Genomic DNA, 18271 nt, shown 5'->3' with positions numbered 1-18271 from the left:
AAGATATACCTGAAGTTTTGTCCACCCTCCTTACATTCGTAGTTTAGTCCACCCGGTAGCTCCAGTACAAAGGCTTTGATATGTGCTTGTTCGAGAACATTCCACACTTGCTCATCTGTACATTTGTTGTGCGGATCAATATTCACCCTCAAGGTGTCGGAGAATACAAATGGGTCCTTTTTAAAACGAAACAGTGCAATGTTACGACTATAAGGTCATATACTAAGTAACAGTAGAAAGATAAAGAAAAAACAGGTTTTGTAAAGCTTGACAAATAAGTTAATTATCAAACTTACAAAATGAAAATTTAAAAAGAACTTAGAGAATTATGAATTATATCCAAAATAGTCCTAAAATCATTTTCACAAGTCAGAAAAGAATATATCCAGATCATCGAATGTGCTGATCTGCTAACAGTCCTGATGAATCACAATGACCTTGTCCATAACTTCTTTGAATAAATTCTCGAAAATTTCTCAATAATATTTTAGCCCAACCAAACAGATTGGGCAATTTGCAAATCAAACGAATAATGAAAACAAATATTTTCTCTCATATAATATCTAAACACAACATTAAATACATCCGCAGACTCAGATTAAAAGAAAATCATAGGAAACAATAATCGGAGAACTGAATTAATTGTCTACTTATTCGTCTTATATACACCTAACGGGACACTACACAGCAAGATTCCACTACCTGATGCATTTCGAAATGATTCCTTGGTGACAATCTTCTCATCTACATGTTTTAGTATATACCACAGAATCCATCCTTCCAAATCAAATTTTTATCGAACTGCATAAGAGGCATATTTATTATAATAATATTAATGATTGTATACATCTATTTATAGCTACTCTGCAATCTACAAACATGTGCCAAAAGTTACACACAATATATATGCAATCATGTACCAAACAATCACGTAACATAGATATACGTAACTGCTTCCCTCATAAGAATACGACAGATTTTTATAATAAAACTTTCATTTGCATTTTAGTGAAACTTCCCTATGACAGTAATAATCACAATAGCCATTGGATAGAAGAATGTCTTATCAAATGATACAAAGCATATATATATATGACCTTAAGCATGAGACTGATTCGTGGCTCTGATATGACCAATTATGATACATAACTGATTCATGTTCTATTAAAGAATATTCAGTGGTTTGAAAAGTTTTCCTCCAAAAAATGCACAAAATCACATATTACAATTTAATTTGCCTTGATTTGAACGTCGATGGCGTATCATGCCATATACAAGGACAGTGGGCTTGTATGTGACATGATACGCCATCTAATTGTGATATATATACATGGGCGGAAGTTAATTAAATCTCTCCAGCGGTCACAAAGGCATGGGCTAGGCAAGTAAATGTTAATAGAAAGATGGAATGACAATACGTTAACTAACGTGACTAATTTAAGACGGCTGAAAAAATGCATCAGTATTCATAACATAATAACTTAACATGACAACACAAGTGTTCTGGGCTTGAGTTTGAACTTGAGAAATGACATACAGCATGGTATGCAAGACTCTATCTGTATCATCTACATTCTTTCTTCTTAATATCTTATACGGTTTCAGAGTGATGGCCTTGATAAGAAACTTTGAATACAAATATAACATTTAAGGTAGAATTTTGAAAGTATTATGAGACACTGTCAGATTATCAAGAAAATAAGCACACTCAGTTTCATCTCTATAAATATGGATTTTGTTTACAAGACCTGGTAAGAAATATATAAAAGTGGCATGTCATCATAACTTTGTGGCTAAGTTTATGAAAGTTACAAAATTTTAATATGTAAAATTGGAATGTTGGATAATACTATGATACTACTCTTAATGAAATTAAGTTGCAGCCAGGACACCACAAGTAATTAAATATGAGATGAGTGTTGCCTTAACTTTGCAGACAAATAGGATCTTGAAAATAATATAAGACACATCGTCTAAAATATTTTATTTTCAAATCTCCTGACCTATATCTTAACCATGAAAAATAACATTAAATTTTTAAAAGTGAATCATAAAAGTGTGTTATTTTAGACTCTCCTTGGGTCATGATGTATGAGCAATATGCTTTTCTTAAATCTTACTATCCCTGAGACCTACAGGCTTGACACATAAATATACAGCGTTGATCTTATGATTTCAGTCTTGATGAAAATACTATGAATATAAAAATGATACATTCAGAAGTTATAATTTAAGCATAAATGTAACTGAACTACCTTGAATGGGTTTAGATTTAGAATACTGATATAAAAGATGAGTTACCTAAATCAATGACTTTGTTCTTGCTGATAGGACCATTCCATTGAATCGCATGATAGGTGCATGATACACCCTTAAGCTATGACTTAAGACGGGAAAATATGTCATTCCACGATCTTTAATAAAAGCTTCTGAGTGAAAGAGGAGCCATAATAATAATGCTGACCTGAGAATGGAAACACGGTCTTACAGATAAGTCCATGAAAATGCCAAGCGACAACATGAAATCATGACGTACAGCTACACAAAGGCCTGTGTGTATTTCTATATTTTAACATTTGAGCGTTACAGTTTTATACTTATAAGTAATGTCGATCTTGGACCATCATTGTTATACACAGTTTCTCAGAGAGATGATCCAAGTACAAGGCTTTTACAGCGTCTGTACTGGAAATGTTTATAATTTCTTCTAATTTCCTTCAATGAACGCATAGTTAAATTATGCTGGGCTCAACTGCTTTCAAGATATGACACAGGTGCAAGCCCATGGTCTATTTGATTTTACCAGTATATATGGTTCCATATCCTGTTATTCAAACTTATTAAGGTTTCTAGGTGTGGAACTCAACAGAAGAAGTGATCTAGTGAAGGTAGTAGTAGGGGAGGCGAATCCTACTACTTCTAGAAGGTTCCAAATGCCGAAATAAACCCTTTAAAAAACCGCGAGGACGCTTCGTTGTAAACGTAATTGTCGCCGTCGTTGCTGCTGCTCCCTGCGTCCCTTTTCGAAAACCAGTTTATCCAAAAATCGTATCTAACCCGACTCGATACCGTGTTCGAGGATCATGTAAATTTATCGTTATAAATCCGTGCGGGGTTGACTGAGCCTGACTAAATAAATTTCTAAACTTAATTATGCCCATATCACCGCTGCACCAAGTCTGATGTATATTTCGTAACGTGTGTGTATCAACTCCATTAAACACAGCAAGAATATTACAGTTATCCCTGATCACTTTAGGAATTTGGGTATATCGTTGGGTTACATAAATCACATCAGTGTTTTTGTGCCTGCCTCTGGAAAATATCCGGCAGGATTTGACTGTCTATCCAACATCACATCATCGTACACGACTAAATTGTTAATAAATCCATCAATATCATCAATACTTGGCGCTTCATTAATGTCAGTTATAAATTCAACAACATCATCGCCGTTTTCATTTAATGATTTTGCACTTTCATTAAAATCTTTTAACACTTCGTAGCATCGTTGATCGTCTACACTTGGTGTTTCCAAATACAATTTGTCCTACTTCATCCACTTCATTATTAAATTAAGTAACAATTGTGTCATACCACTCCCAGATGGGCCAATTATAATCATACGAACAGAATTTGGTAGCGCTGCGTGATGCTTAACTGGTTCTCGTTTCCTTGTAGCAGAAAAGTCAGTGATCTCCATTAGAATAATATAATATAAATATGGATTTATATTGTGTGAAATGTAGAGCACGTACCCCAACAAGTGATCTAACAACCATTTCAACAAAAAATAACAGATCTGCGGTTTCGGGCAAGTGTGAGCGATGCGGTACAAAAAAGTTTAAATTTATTCCCAGTGGCAAGTCGGCGCGAAAACCAAAGTCAGCGCCAAAACCAAAGTCAGCGCCAAAACCAAAGCCAAAACCATCAAGTAAAAAAAAGGGAGGTGATATTGCCGCCAAGTTAGTAAAATTACCAGGGGCTCCGTGGGCTAAATACCCAGGAGATAAACATATCCCAGGATATAATTACTGTGGTCCTGGAACCCGACTTGATATCAGACTTGATGACCGAGATCGACCAAAACCCGGAGAAGAACCAATAAATGCTATCGATAAAGCGTGTCATGCGCATGATATGGCTCATAAAAGTAAAAATCTACAAGATAGTCATCTCGCGGATGTGAAATTAATTCACGTGCTAAATTCTATTACTGATAAATCTCTCAAAGAAAGGTTAGCCAGTTGGTTAATAAAGTCCGCGATGAAAGGTAAATTAGCCCTAGGCGCTGGTAATTAATTATAATGGAGTCGATTTATTATTCCCCAGGAGGATACTGGAGGGGTAGCGCAGCAATTAGTAAACTTACCAGTGCAGCAAAAGTCACACGTGATACTGCTAAGAATTGGTTATCCAAAGAGGCAATATGGCAAATTTATCTACCGCGTCCTAAGAAAATTAATTTTGCACATTTTGATGTTAGTGTGCCAAATGAAGTTCACCAAGCTGATATATTATTTCTACCACATGATACCGTTCGTCGTCGAACATACAAGTTCGCGTTAACTGTAGTTGATGTTGCAAGTAAATACAAAGATGCAGAACCGTTAACGACTAAAACAGCATCTGAGGTTGCTTCTGCTTTTGAACGAATTTATCAACGAGGTGGTCTGTGATGGCCAAATCTATTACAAGTTGATCCTGGCAGAGAATTTCAGGGTGCAGTATCATCAACAATGAAGCAACATAATGTCACTATCAGACGAGGGCATACTGAGATTCATCGTGATCAGGCAATTGTTGAGCGATTTAATCGAACACTTGCTGAGCGGTTATTGCGGTTATTTGGATATCAATACGCGAAGGAATTAATCCAAGACAAGAGATCTCGTGAATGGGTTGCAAGATTACCAAGCGTGATAACTGCATTAAATAATGAAATAACTCGAACAACCAACATGAAACCTATTAACGCAATTACCAAAAAACATGTACCCGTACAACGACGTGATTTTTCAGCACAACCAATACTTGGTAATGCACTGTGAGATATTTATATGAACCAGGTGAACTTGAAGGTGGTAAAAAAAGAGCGACTGATCCTATCTGGAGCATCACGACACACAAGATATCTAACATAACTAGATCTACTGGTAGGCCAGCAATCTACAGGCTGGATCCAACTGCCCCTCAACGTGGATTCACACGTGAACAATTACAAGTAATTCCCGAGGACACACAATTACCGCCCAGATCACTTAACTAGCTAGCACCCCTACGTCGATTACACTCAAGACATGTCAACATCACATTTTGTCGTGTATGACCAAGATTGTTATCTTTTCTGTCTACGGTAAATTGTTTTGGATTTTTATTAGTGTAACACCACAACATTATACAATTACAGCTCGCACAGTGATTATTCTGCTGTTGTTTCAGTGTCATGATAAATTCAACATCGAGGTCGAAATCGCGATTATTTTTTTTGTCACTCTGTTTGTAACCGGCTAATGTTTTTCTTATTATATCACTGTTGTTTTCATTATTAATTTCATCAGCCACTGACTCTTCCAAGACAATTCTTCGCAACTGAGATATTGTTCTGACTCGAGATACTGACAAGTAAACTAAGTTTGACCACTCGATTCGATCATCAACAATCCAAACAACTGTATCAGAAATAGTTAGTCCTTGAGATGAATGTATCGTCATTGCGTATCCTAGCGTCCACGGGGATTTGTTCATTTTTAGTGCATCTTCAACAACATTGACATCAACTGTGACAATATCATTTAATACTAAATTCTGTTTCTCTGTTTTCCCAGGAATATCAACGTCTATATTCTGTAACCGCGTATCAGCTGGTCTATAACACAATGGCACTGGCAACATTGGAAATTTTTCTCGTTGCAGTAAAAACAATTTCATCTGAAGTGTGTCTCTGACTATCTTTCTACTTGCCACTATCAAATCGTTTGGTCTCCACGTTTTCCAAAAGTCGCTCATTGAAGTCTCTGAAATTATTTCGCGCATAATTTCACATTGAATTTTATTCGGTTGTAATCTGATTAATGTTTTAAATTCCTCCAACGTTGCATCAAGAGATCTATAATCATCAGACACTTCTTCATAATAATCAACAAAATCTTTTAACCACAAATGCGGAGATGGACCAACAAAAGGTGTTGGCTGACCGTGATCGCCGCACATAACGACTGCAGCATTTTTTGTTAATAGCCAATCGAGAAATGTTTTTAATATATCTAACGACACTGTGCCTATTTCATCCCAAATAATATTCCGCGGAATGTATTTTGTTCCCATTCGATCTGGAGTCCATACACCACCGCTGTATTTGAAAAAGCTGTGATAAGTACAAGAATTAACTCCTCGTTGTTTCATCTCCCTGGCGAGTCTGTGTGTTGGTGTTAACACAATCATATCTGAATTTCGAAATAATTCAATCGCTCGAGTTGTCTTACCAGAACCTCCCGATCCCTTCAAATAAACGGTTTTGTGTCTAGTGATTGGATCATTCACAAACGGCGCCGACGACATTTCTGATAATTCTGATCTACAATAATTATCTTTGATAGCAACATCAGCGGATTCACAATAACAATGTAGCATTTCCTTTTTTATTCTCCACGAACTCCATGATTCATCGTTGCTTGTAAAACGAGCCAGTGATTCTGAATATCTTTTATCGATATAAAATGAATCCGTTGCAACTCTAACTGCAGTGTCGGGAAATCGATTTATCATCGATAGCAAGTTTATAGAAATATAAGCCAGCATCGAAGATCTTAAATGTGTGTATTGAGGTGATTCTCCATTAATATAACTTACAATTGTGCCCAACCGTGTTCCGTCGGACAAGAAAGCGTACTCCCGATTACAAAATATATTTCTCGCAGCGGCATCAGCAATTATAAAACTTAATTCAGCATCATCCATAATCAATCGTGAGTGATGTCGTTTATGATCATATGCACCACCTTGAGTAAATTTACCGATTATTCTTCTACCGAGATCTTTTGCTGTTTTTTCACTATTGCTGAGTTTAATTTTAAGAATATTAGGAGCGTTATTGTTAATGACATCAATGGTCTGCTGTGGACACTCTCGTGCATATTCTTCAATGACTTCATCGAGACTGATACGCTCCGGTGTTGGTAACCAAACCGAAGTCTGCGGTCGATATGATATAATTGCTTCACTGACCGTCAACGATACCAATATTCGGCTGTCAAGCATATATGTAACAACACTATTGGTGCCCAGCGTTTCTCTGAGAAATGTCTGCCAAACCAAACATAACAAATCGGATGAAGTTTTTCAGCTAGCGCAAACGATGTTACACGAGCAAATCCTGTCAGGTCAAAATCGGGTAAAGGACCATTTATAGCAACTCGCGTCATCGAGTTCGTGGGATGTCCAAATCTTCTAAAATATCCACTACACTCGCCCATCCCAAGAAAGCTTCCCGGATAACACGCAACCATGTCAACGGAAATGATATCCTTGTGGTCATACTTGGTATTCCACAAACCACCATGTCCATACTCGACACAACTCAATTGTATATCTTCAAGAAACTCACTTCGGGTTGGCTTCCATGATTTCTTTCTCTGGCGGCGTGAGCGGCAACTGATGTAACTGTAAAACAATTAGTTAATAACTGCTCAGTGTGTTCTGAATATTTCTCTGCGAGTTTTTTTATTTCCTGTTGCAGAGATTCCGTCCGGTATAATTCACCGTTAGATCTTACAAATTGATCATACTCGCCATCTTCGGAACTTTTAAACAACCACACCGACACAGGGTCGTTTTTGCTTATCTGTTTAATAAAATCAACTATATTTCCCGAATAATATTTCACAACACGATCCCGCGGAAATATCGTAACTGCGTTAGTCCAAGCGTGAGCGTTATGATTAATGATATTTATTGGAGCTCCGTTTCGATTATATTTCGATTTGTATAATACTTCCTTTGTTAGTGTTATGGGAAATCTGAATGCTTTTTCTAGCTCGGCAACATCGTTTATTGATGCTCTTGTGTCCTTGACTTTTTCAGCCCACGTTACTCTCTTGGAACGTCTTAGATCTGTTAGACCGTTTCCGCGCATCGCATTTTTGAAATGTTCCATTACTCGCTCGGCTACACAATTCAGCTTTGAGAATCTCATTGGGGCAAGTTTATTGATTTTTTGGTGTTTTTATCGGATAGATTCCATAATGACCGCGGTCACAGGATACGCTCGAGTGTAATATGGTTTATCAATCCCAGTCAACATTCCTGGCTTGGAATTTTTACTTAACAGAACGGCTTTTTCATTAGCAAGGACAGGGTCATTTTTATCACGATAATCCACGTATCGGAATCATCTTTCACAATAGACTTTATTCCGAAAAAATATTTCTGATTATCAAAGAGGTAATCGATAATTGTTTTCGCTCGTGCATCATTCATTGTAGCATCAATGACAGAGTCAGTGTCGCGTATAATTTTAAATGTAGACCATACGTGAGATGCTCCATGATTACGAAATTCTTTTTTAGCGTTCCTGATAATATCAAACAGATCAGTCAGAGCTCGCCTTCGCGAATCAGGGGTTAGTCTGACAAGATCGAATTTAGAAGCTTTCCAGGGCTTGATTGCAGATAATCTTTCAAACTCCTACATATTATATTTAAGACAAACATTTAAATAAGAAATATTATATATAATGAATCAGTGCAAGTGGTTTAAAGTTGGATCTGTAACTCCTTGTAATAAATCCTGCAGAAAAGAATTCTGCGGGGAACATTCCCAAAGCATCCGAAGGGGGAGTTTAGGACCAATAACATGTCTGCGATGTGGTGTTGGGGTCAGGGGTAAAACACAGTTATGTGCAAGGTGCGGAGGAAAGAGATACCGTGAACTTAAAAGATATTATAACAAAAGAACTAACGATGTTGCGCTAAAATGTGAGCGCGATTATATAACTAAGTTTTCAGACAAATTATAAATTAGACAAATACATTATCATATCAATGAGCCCAGAATTTGTCCCACATCCTATCATTAAGAATTACGAAGCGAATCGTGAGAGAATAGTCAGAAATTGCAGGTTGAAAAAAACCAGTTGATGTTGTTAATAATTCTGGTTATCTAAGATTCAACACTGGGAATAGAAACTATTATAATCACAGGTTCGTGTTCGAGAGTGTTTCTTTGGGAAGATCGAAGACGGTCTTGTAATTGATCACATTGATGGACAAACCTTAATAATGAATTATCTAATCTACAGGCTATCACATCTAGTGAAAATTCTGCACGAGGGGGTACCGGTAAATTTAAGAGCGTTGCAAGAAGAGCTGTCAGATCTTTCAATATAAGTACCCGTGAAAGGAAAATATTTCAATCGATGACCGCGGCTGCCAAGTATTTCGGTATGAACTCGCGTTCCGTCCAACGTGTTGCAGATAAAATATCCAAATCGTCTTTTTCATACAAGCTTGATAGCTGGATTATATTTTCTTATGTAGATGCAGATAACTCTACAGCGACTGTGTAAAAGTCAATGATACAATTATTTCCCCCTGAGCAACAGGTAAACAATTTTCCGTGTACAGGTAACACGGAAGTAAAACATCTCCAATTACTTCCCGTTGATTTTATCAAGGATTTTATCAAAGACTATCATACGGGCGGGTGTACAATAAATAATATTTTTTTTACAGATAAAATCATTGTTTTATTAAATTCGTCTGGTTTTCTGGTTCATCTGTATTTTTTCTGCGATTATATACAAGAAAACAAGTACGAAAAACCGAGTGAGCTATTTTTGAACTTCCAAGTATCAGTCAGTTTATATACTATAGCGTCCGTATTATGTACGGGGTTTCGAAACCCAACAAAGTTGCACAATTTTCCGCGTTATCACCCTGACAGGGTGTCATTTTATACCTCGCGGGATTGATTTTGAGGGAGAGTGTGCAACTGTGTTGAGCGTAGAATATAACCCCGTATCTGTCTGTGATATAATTAGTATAAAAAATACATGTTGTACTGTCCTTAGTATAAGTTATAGTTAAAAAATGCATGTTGTACTGTCCTTAGTATAAGTTATAGTTAAAAAATACATGTTGTGCCGTCCTTAGTATAAGTTATAGTTAGAAAACTACATGTTGTGCCGTCCCTGTAAACTTGATAAGATGCGATGGCACCTAAGAAGCTTACAAATTTAAAACTATATGTTGTGCTGTCCTATTGTAAACTTGCTAAGATGCGGTGGCACCTTAGAAGCTTACAAATGTATGTATATATCTGTCCCTATATGAATCCGCTAGCTTATCATTTGGGTAAGCTTGAGGTTCAACACAGGGAATGTTTCGTCTTTCGCAAACACGCCCTCTGGGCTTTCTAGACTGTTATTTGACAGGTTAGGGGCTCACATGGGGTTGTGTTTCCGCTCCTGAGTTTGGTAGGATGTCATAAGACACCCTAGAGACTCAAGGAGATGTGGTGTGCATTTTTCTTCTTTTAAATATATAATATTTATATATATATGAATTACGAAAATATCAATGATGTGATTGTTGCTATTAAAAAAATTAGAACAGCGCGGATTTAATATATCCGATAAACTAAATCCTGAAACAATCATGTCTGATTTTGAATCACTACATGAAGCTAAATGCGCAGGGCGTTATATTCTGATTGCTCAGTACCGATTTATAAAGAGGATCCAGACGAATTTATATAAATAGCTGGCTACAGTAGAAGAAGCACAAATAAATGAATTTGTTTCGTTGTCTCGTGCAATTGGAAAAATTAGGTTGGAATTAGTTCAAGAATATGAAACAAGGAAGGTGATAAATACTCGTGTAAGAAAGCTAAAAAATTGTATGTCTGTTGACGAGGAAGTAAATACCTAGAAATGAAGTCAAGTACTTGGAAATGAAATTGAAAGTAAAAAAAATAATATCATTTTTGTTTGCTTTCTCATCAAGGAGACTTGTATTAGTCCGATAATATTTTCCTTAGTCGATTGGATTTAATGCAAGAGTGAACATAATTGAGAATTTGATCTCGTTTACTGGAATCGCAGTTGGAAAATTAATACTGAATTCTGGTTTAGTCGAGATTACTGTTATTGAAGAAGTTCGTTTTGGGCTTTTATTTGTGGCTATCTGTTGAAGCAATTCCGACATTGTTGTTATTTGTCTTTTGTTGCTTCAAATGACCGGTGTAGTCTTCATACAGCTTTGCCATTTGCGCGAATTCGGAATCTGATATTACTGTATCGTCAAGACTTGATATCAGCGACGACAATTTCTAGTAGGCGCTCGTGGCCGCGTTGTTTAACTTTTCATACTCGTGCAATTTTGTTAGCGCGCATGAGGATATTTTTTTCGCGATAATATTAGCAACGCTTGCAATTGTTGTTGATGTTGAAACTGTAATTGTGACCGCGATTGCAGTTGTCACTGGTGTTAGAGCTGATAATGATACTCCCGTAGATGCAGCTATCGCGGATACTGAATACACTATTGTGTCTAGAATGATTACACGCCGCTTGTATTTTTTTACTTTTATTGTGCATTCGTTAATGATATTTTTTAACTCTGATTGCCATTCGCGTACTTGATCGTACCTATATTGCTGAGCATCCAGTGTTGTCGTTGATGCTGACTTATTTTTTAACGCCATTTTATTATTTTACGCAGTAACCAATTGAGGCGTTTCAGCTACAAATTCCAAACACCACCATTAAGATAATGCGGTTAATTTCTTGTCGGCGGATTCCAGTATAAATGTTTCTTCGGTTTCCTTGTTTAGTATGATAGTTACAACCCCGGAAAACTTGTCAGTGGAATGTCGGCAGGGGTATGTTGTGAAGATTTCAAATTTAGCGGCACTGAACACAGACAGCCTGCATACTCCAGTGACTGTTGCTGTATATTTGATAGTATTATTTTGTTTAGACCATGTTGCAAATCCAGATGATACCGTGTATACTATGTTGGTAATATGTTCGGCAGTTACTCCAGATGGGATTTTAATCAAACTGGTTTTGTTAACGATCTCAGGAATCCCACTTACGACATCTTGCTGTGTTTGTTTGATTGTGTCAATGTTGGTCTTGATATCAGAAAGCTTCATATCAACGGTGTGCGGAGTACCAAAGAATTCCTCTGCGGTTTCATTAGTTTTTCTAAAGTTTCTACGGAGATTTGTAAACGCGTTTACGTGAACATCATACTCGGCCCGCAACGTGGTTAGTTTACCGTCAACGGTGTCAACATAATTTTTTGTCGCGGCATCTTCCGGGGATGTTGGATCTCTTAACACGGTTATTTTGTTACCGTTCATGCTGAGTTCACCTGTCATTGTATCTCCGGTCTTTTGTACGCGTTCCCCTGCAGCTTTCTGCGTATCATCTCTTAACGCCGCGATTGATATCAGCGAATCTTTGATTCTTCCGCTATCAGTGAACACAGGGATGTTACCCAGAATAGCTCCAATAACCCTACGAATTATTTCATGCCATTTGATATCGCTGGTTTTTAGTTTTCCGTGTCGGTCCTGAAAAATAACAACCTCATCTGGGTCTATCTCAGTCAGACTTAAATGATTATCGATTTCATCTTTGGTTGCATATTTTGATAAATCCACGTCGGTGCGCTTCACTTTTCTGTTGAGAAGAGATCTTCCGTAAATATCAACCATTATTGTATAGGAAACTGTTTAAATCGACCCGTGGTATACTCGTGCACAACTTTGTGTGGTGGTTTGGTTGACGCTGATATCGCATCGAGAACATTTAATACTTCACGACCACATATCGGAGGATCGGTCGCTGTTTGTGTTGGTAGCGTTGAGTACCAAACTTTTGACAGGGGGATGTCTTTTGTATATTTTAGAAATTCAACTGGCGGTGCTAACCCATACGAATCAAAATAGATAATTCCACGTGGATGTATCGCGTAAGCAACCCAATGAGTTCCTGGACCGTTACTGTTATCAAGATTAATAATTCCGGTTTCTGGATTATTCGGTTGTCGTGGTAACTGATCTCTCATAAAAACGCCTCTGAAAATTTTTATATTTAATTGTTTAACAGCATCGAGTAAATCAAAATTTGACATCGGTGAAAACACTTTGTATTTCAAAACACTTTGTGTTTTTAGAACCGTTTTGGGTACCATGAGGGCGGAGTTCCTGGAAGTCTTAACCCGCGTCCTTTTTTTTTTGTATCCTTTTCCAGTTGCTTTCTTTAATGCCAGTCCAGCAGCGGTTCCAACAGCTCCTAACGCGGCTGCTTTTGCGACTGAGGGAGAAGCAGCAATCAGTGCTGGTATCGCGGCAAGAAGAGGAAATATACCACCGGTTTTAATCATGTCCTTGACAGCTTTTGGAGCGAAATCAAGTCGAACTCCAGTTTTTGCTTGTTTTGCTTTATTGAAATGATTAAATTGTGTTTTAGTCAGCGATAATTTGTTTGGACCGCCAGTAATCTGATCATTTTTTAGTGTTATCGTTGCCCCACATGTGCTCGCGTTTTTCGATTGTAATTTCTTAGCTTGACCAGGAGTCAGAGTGACATTAACGTGAGTGTATGACATTTTATTTAATACGAGATTGATCTAATTGTTACATGTTTTCCACTGGTGCATCAACGAATCTCATTCGGCCGCCAGCACATTCAAGTAACATTGTTCTATCAGAAAGTATAACAGCGATTGATCTGTAATTAGCTATAGCTCCTCTTGTCACATTAGCCCGAAAGTGTATATCAACGACAGAGTGTCTAGTTAAATCAAGATGCTCTAGTGAGAAGTAATAGATTGGATAATAATTTATAAAATCCAATTGTGATATTTGCAAACCAGTATCAATATTTAGATCACTCGCTAGATATTTCGTCAAGCGTTGATATGCACGTGCAACATGATTATTACCAAAATCTAACAGTATGTTCTCAGATGGTTCTTGATGCCCGTTTATTCTTAAAGAAATTTCTGAGACACCGAGTTTGTCAAATATCATATGACTATGTGTTTGTGAGTTTACTCGTGCAGCATCCTGAAGAGCAATAAAAATATGTCGAGGCGCGGAAACTCCCTTCTGTGATGCTATATGCCATGTGAATAAAACATTATTATTACTCTGAATGCTATCTGTGGTTGTTGTAAGCCACGATAACAACAATTTACCACCTTGATCCATAAAAGAAAGTAATCGCTGTTCTTCAGTAATTGCCGGAGTCATTACCGGGATCCACAGTGATAGTTTTGTTATTAATACTTTACCAGCGTCACCAGCAGGTCGCCATAAAGCATCATTGTCATTATCTTTTCTAACAAGCACAACCGTATGTTTTGCTCCGAAAACTACCTTTCTGACATCTCTGCAATATCGAAAGAAATGCGACAGCGGAATCGCACAAGAACATTTTCTACTATCCCCGCCCAACATTAGTTTACGCGTTGCAAAACCTAAATTAAATTGCGTATTAGCACTAATAATCATATCTTCCACGTCAATATCAACAGCAGTGCGGTTTTTTGGTCGTCTAATAATAAACTGATTGTTGTTATGATGATCAGAAGTGTCCTTGGCAAACATCATTGATGGACCAGCTGATCTTGTATAATCATCAGAATATCTTGCTAGACCAATTATTGCTGTAGCAACATCGACATCGTTCTGAATCGATTCGATATTTTTTCCATCAATCATATATATGGCGCTACTAAACAAGGCCATGATCCCGTGATTGACAAAACCGATTGTATCCCCCGCGGCGTAGTCTGTGTTATCTACTTTTTTAATTTCACCTTCTACTTCAACAAATGCTTCAGCGGGTAAAAAATATCTACTTGTATCCTGAACCTGTAATTCAATTCGTCCTCGTTGATTTGGGCTTCGTGCGTCATAAGAATAATACTGAAAATCACGCACTGATTCATTTTTAAGAACCGGTTCGTCTATGTCGAATGCTGTGTCGGATTCCCGTTTAAACATTTTATTATAAATGCCATGATGTAAATCATAGTCGTCTAAAACGAAGACCACTTCCCGCCACCAAACTTGTGTTTATTTGTTCAGCCCCTTGATTTATCAGCGCTGCTAGTTTTTGATTTGCGGCTTCATTTATTACTTTACTAACATTTGCAGGCATGTCTGCGGTGACTGGTAATTTTACCGGCGAACCTCTTTGAGGTTTGCGTATTAATCGTGCTAGTCTATCCTTAATTGCCAAGAATGCTTTACCGGCAGCGCTACCAACAGCGCCAGTAGCTTTATCTTTAATAACGTCAATAGCTTTCATCGATAATTGTTTTGAGATTGGTATTGCTTTAGGTGCCATCCTCGCGAATAAACCCCGAACAACATCGCCGAATCCATTTCCATAAGTCATCCTGTATACGGGTACTCGTGAGTTTACAACCCTGACCATAACTGGTCTACGATGAGAATTGTGTACGATCATTTTATTTAATTAGTTATTTATTTAACTAGTCGCTGTCCGCGAGTTCATCAATAAGTTCTCGGTAGATGCTAGTATCCATGATACCACCTTGAAATAATCGCTGACAGATATCAGCCGCTTCATTAATTATTTCTGGCGAGTTATTCCCAGCTCGCTTTTCTCCTATGAGAACTTCTGACCGTGATACATCATTGATGACATTATCAGGACAAGTAAAATTACCCCCATAACCTTTACCAGTAGCACCGGTGTAAGGTATATCGTAAAACTCTTCTTCTTCATCTGGATGCTCCGTTTGTTGCAATGGCGGTGAAGGTTCTGCGTTTTTTGTTTAGGTTTTCGCTTTTGTTTTTTTTTCTTTTTGTTTTTGTTCTTTTTCTTTTCGCTTTTTTTTTTTTGCTCTCTTTGTTCTTTTTTTTGTTGTTGTTTTTGTTCTTTTTCTTGCTGTCTTTGTTTTTGCTCTTTTTCCTTTAGTGTTTTATCATAACTTTCTGCCCCTTCTAAATAAATCTTACAACCAATATCTTCCTTGTCTATATGATCAACATTTTGATTTATTTTAAACAACCAATCTCTCCATGTACCACTATTTACTTTAACGTATTCGGGTTTCAAAAATCGATCTCTGAAAGAAAAATGTTCGACAGCAAACTCACCAAACTTGGCTTTGTCCTGTCTAGTTTTCATTTTATATTCTTGAATTTCTCGTATACCATCTTCAGTAAATTTTTCCCTAAAATCAATTTCTTTCTTTTCTTTTTTTGGTTTTCCACAAACAGACCTTCTCCTTCATCTTCAAGTTGTGGTTGAGCTGCAGCTATATCAGTTGGAAGATCTCGTAAAATCTTTTATGTTTGTTTGGTTCTTCTAGCAATTTTTTCAGTCTGCTCGACGGTTTGTTTTAGCACTGGAAGAATACCTTTTGTTTCGTCCTTAGGATCTCTCAGTAAAGCCCTTTCAGTGACCGCCGCAGCGTTTCAGTAGCTGTTGTTATGGGTTTAAATAATTGTCCTGCACCTGTTGCAAATTCAACTTGTGCTTCTTGCCGTGCTTGTAATTTTTGTCTTACAGAATCTCTCACAGGAAATTTTTTTTTATTGCTTCTAGTCTCTCTCGAGCTAATCTAGCGGAATGTGCTTCTCCAATGTTGGCCATTATTGTTAACTTAAATTTTTAATTTATGACAACAGACGTGCAAATATTTTTTTTCGCACATTGGTTTTCGAAAAGGGACGCAGGGAGCAGCAGGGAGGGCAACGACAACAAAACGCAGCAACGACGGCGACAATTGCGTTTACAACGAAGCGTCCTCGCGGTTTTTTAAAGGGTTTATTTCGGCATTTGGAACCTTCTAAAAGTTGTAGGATTCGCCTCCCCTGCTACTAAAGTTTATTCACAAGGACCATTTCTGGGGTAAGGGTTGAGAGTTTAACCCTAACGTCCAATGCATATGACATGGCATTGTCCACAAAGATGACACAAATGAACTTTTATATTTCTACCTACAAGATTTAAAATCTTTAGATTTGTTTTAAAAAAACATACTTTTTTCTAGAAACTATTCACATCCTAAGATTCATAATTATAAAAGTAATGATGAATGAAAAGTAATATAACCCAGTTGCAATTATGTGTCTTTAATGGTGTATGATTTAAGCTGTATTACTAACAGAGAGACAGACCGAATATAGGAAGATATAATCCATTCCTTATAAAGAGATATTTGGGGATAAATGTCATTGACATTTTGTTTAACTTATTTAAATACAATGAATATCAATGATAATTTTTAAGATTTCAAACATACTATAAATCTTTAGGGAAAATTTTTGCTTAACATAGTACATATTCTAAGAAAGAGTTTTTCATAAAATGATAAGGACAAAACTAATTTACATATCTCTGAAATTAAAGATTCAACTAATAAGTATACACATTAACGAAACTAACAAAATTATATTTTCAATTTCGATAAAAATTACTCATTCATTACAATAATAAACAGAAGATCTAAATGAAATATTATCTTCCATCAACCATATTAATACGATATTCCATTCGTCTTCCAATGTTTCATAATACATGTATATAAATTTTTAATTCAATTGTCATGACTGTAGAAGGAATGTGTGACAGATACGTACACACAGAAAATGGGAAAGGGCAAGCGGCAAATAAAAAGATATGCTCATGGCAGTTGAATATTACCGGTATTATTATTATTATTATTATTAATATTGTGGTTTTTCTGAGGACATGTATGTAGGTTATATCATGGAATTATTAGAGGTATCAGAATGCCTCAGATCATTAGGTAATAAATAATAATGTTGGCCACAAGAAAAATTGATTTCTTTCTTTCAAATAATACTTTTAAGATACTGTAATATTTATTGTATTATGATACTCGACAGCAAGACTCTTTTAAATGCAAACATTCATACGTTACCATTCGTTGGATGCACTGTATGCAATGTATGGATTGATCGAGGTGAAAATGTACATGCAGTCCTTCTCCATAAAAGTTAAACTACTCTCAACATAAGCTAAGATGCGGTAGGTAGCGGGTTCGAACCCCGGTCGAGTCATACCAAGAACTTATTCAAATGATATTTGCAGCTGCTTCGCCTGACGCTCAGCATTAAAAGGTAAGTGTTAGAACTGATCGGCCTGGCGTCAGGATAATGTGACTGGGTGGATCCTGATGCCACGTGTCTGGGGCATAATGACCCAGTGCTAACATCACTATAAACTGCCAAACTGCAGGCATCGAAGCAATAT

At 36.9% G+C, this 18271-nt stretch overlaps 1 protein-coding gene across 1 annotated transcript in view; it reads right to left on the bottom strand.

The window, feature by feature from the left end:
* The window catches only part of LOC149775830 (ATP-binding cassette sub-family C member 3-like), a 65051-nt gene that overhangs the window by 3309 nt on the left and 43471 nt on the right, over positions 1-18271 (bottom strand). Inside the window, exon 21 of the mRNA XM_089943524.1 lies at positions 10-176. Coding sequence (XP_089799650.1) covers positions 10-176 — 167 coding nt within the window. The remainder of the gene's footprint in view (positions 1-9; positions 177-18271) is intronic.

This window comes from Sinohyriopsis cumingii, chromosome 19, assembly GCF_028554795.1.
Source record: "Sinohyriopsis cumingii isolate HCF-2022 chromosome 19, ASM2855479v2, whole genome shotgun sequence".
Classification (NCBI taxonomy): Eukaryota; Metazoa; Mollusca; class Bivalvia; order Unionida; family Unionidae; genus Sinohyriopsis; species Sinohyriopsis cumingii.
The sequence above is the reverse complement of the archived record's forward strand: the minus strand, read 5'-3'. Positions and strand labels throughout refer to the sequence as shown.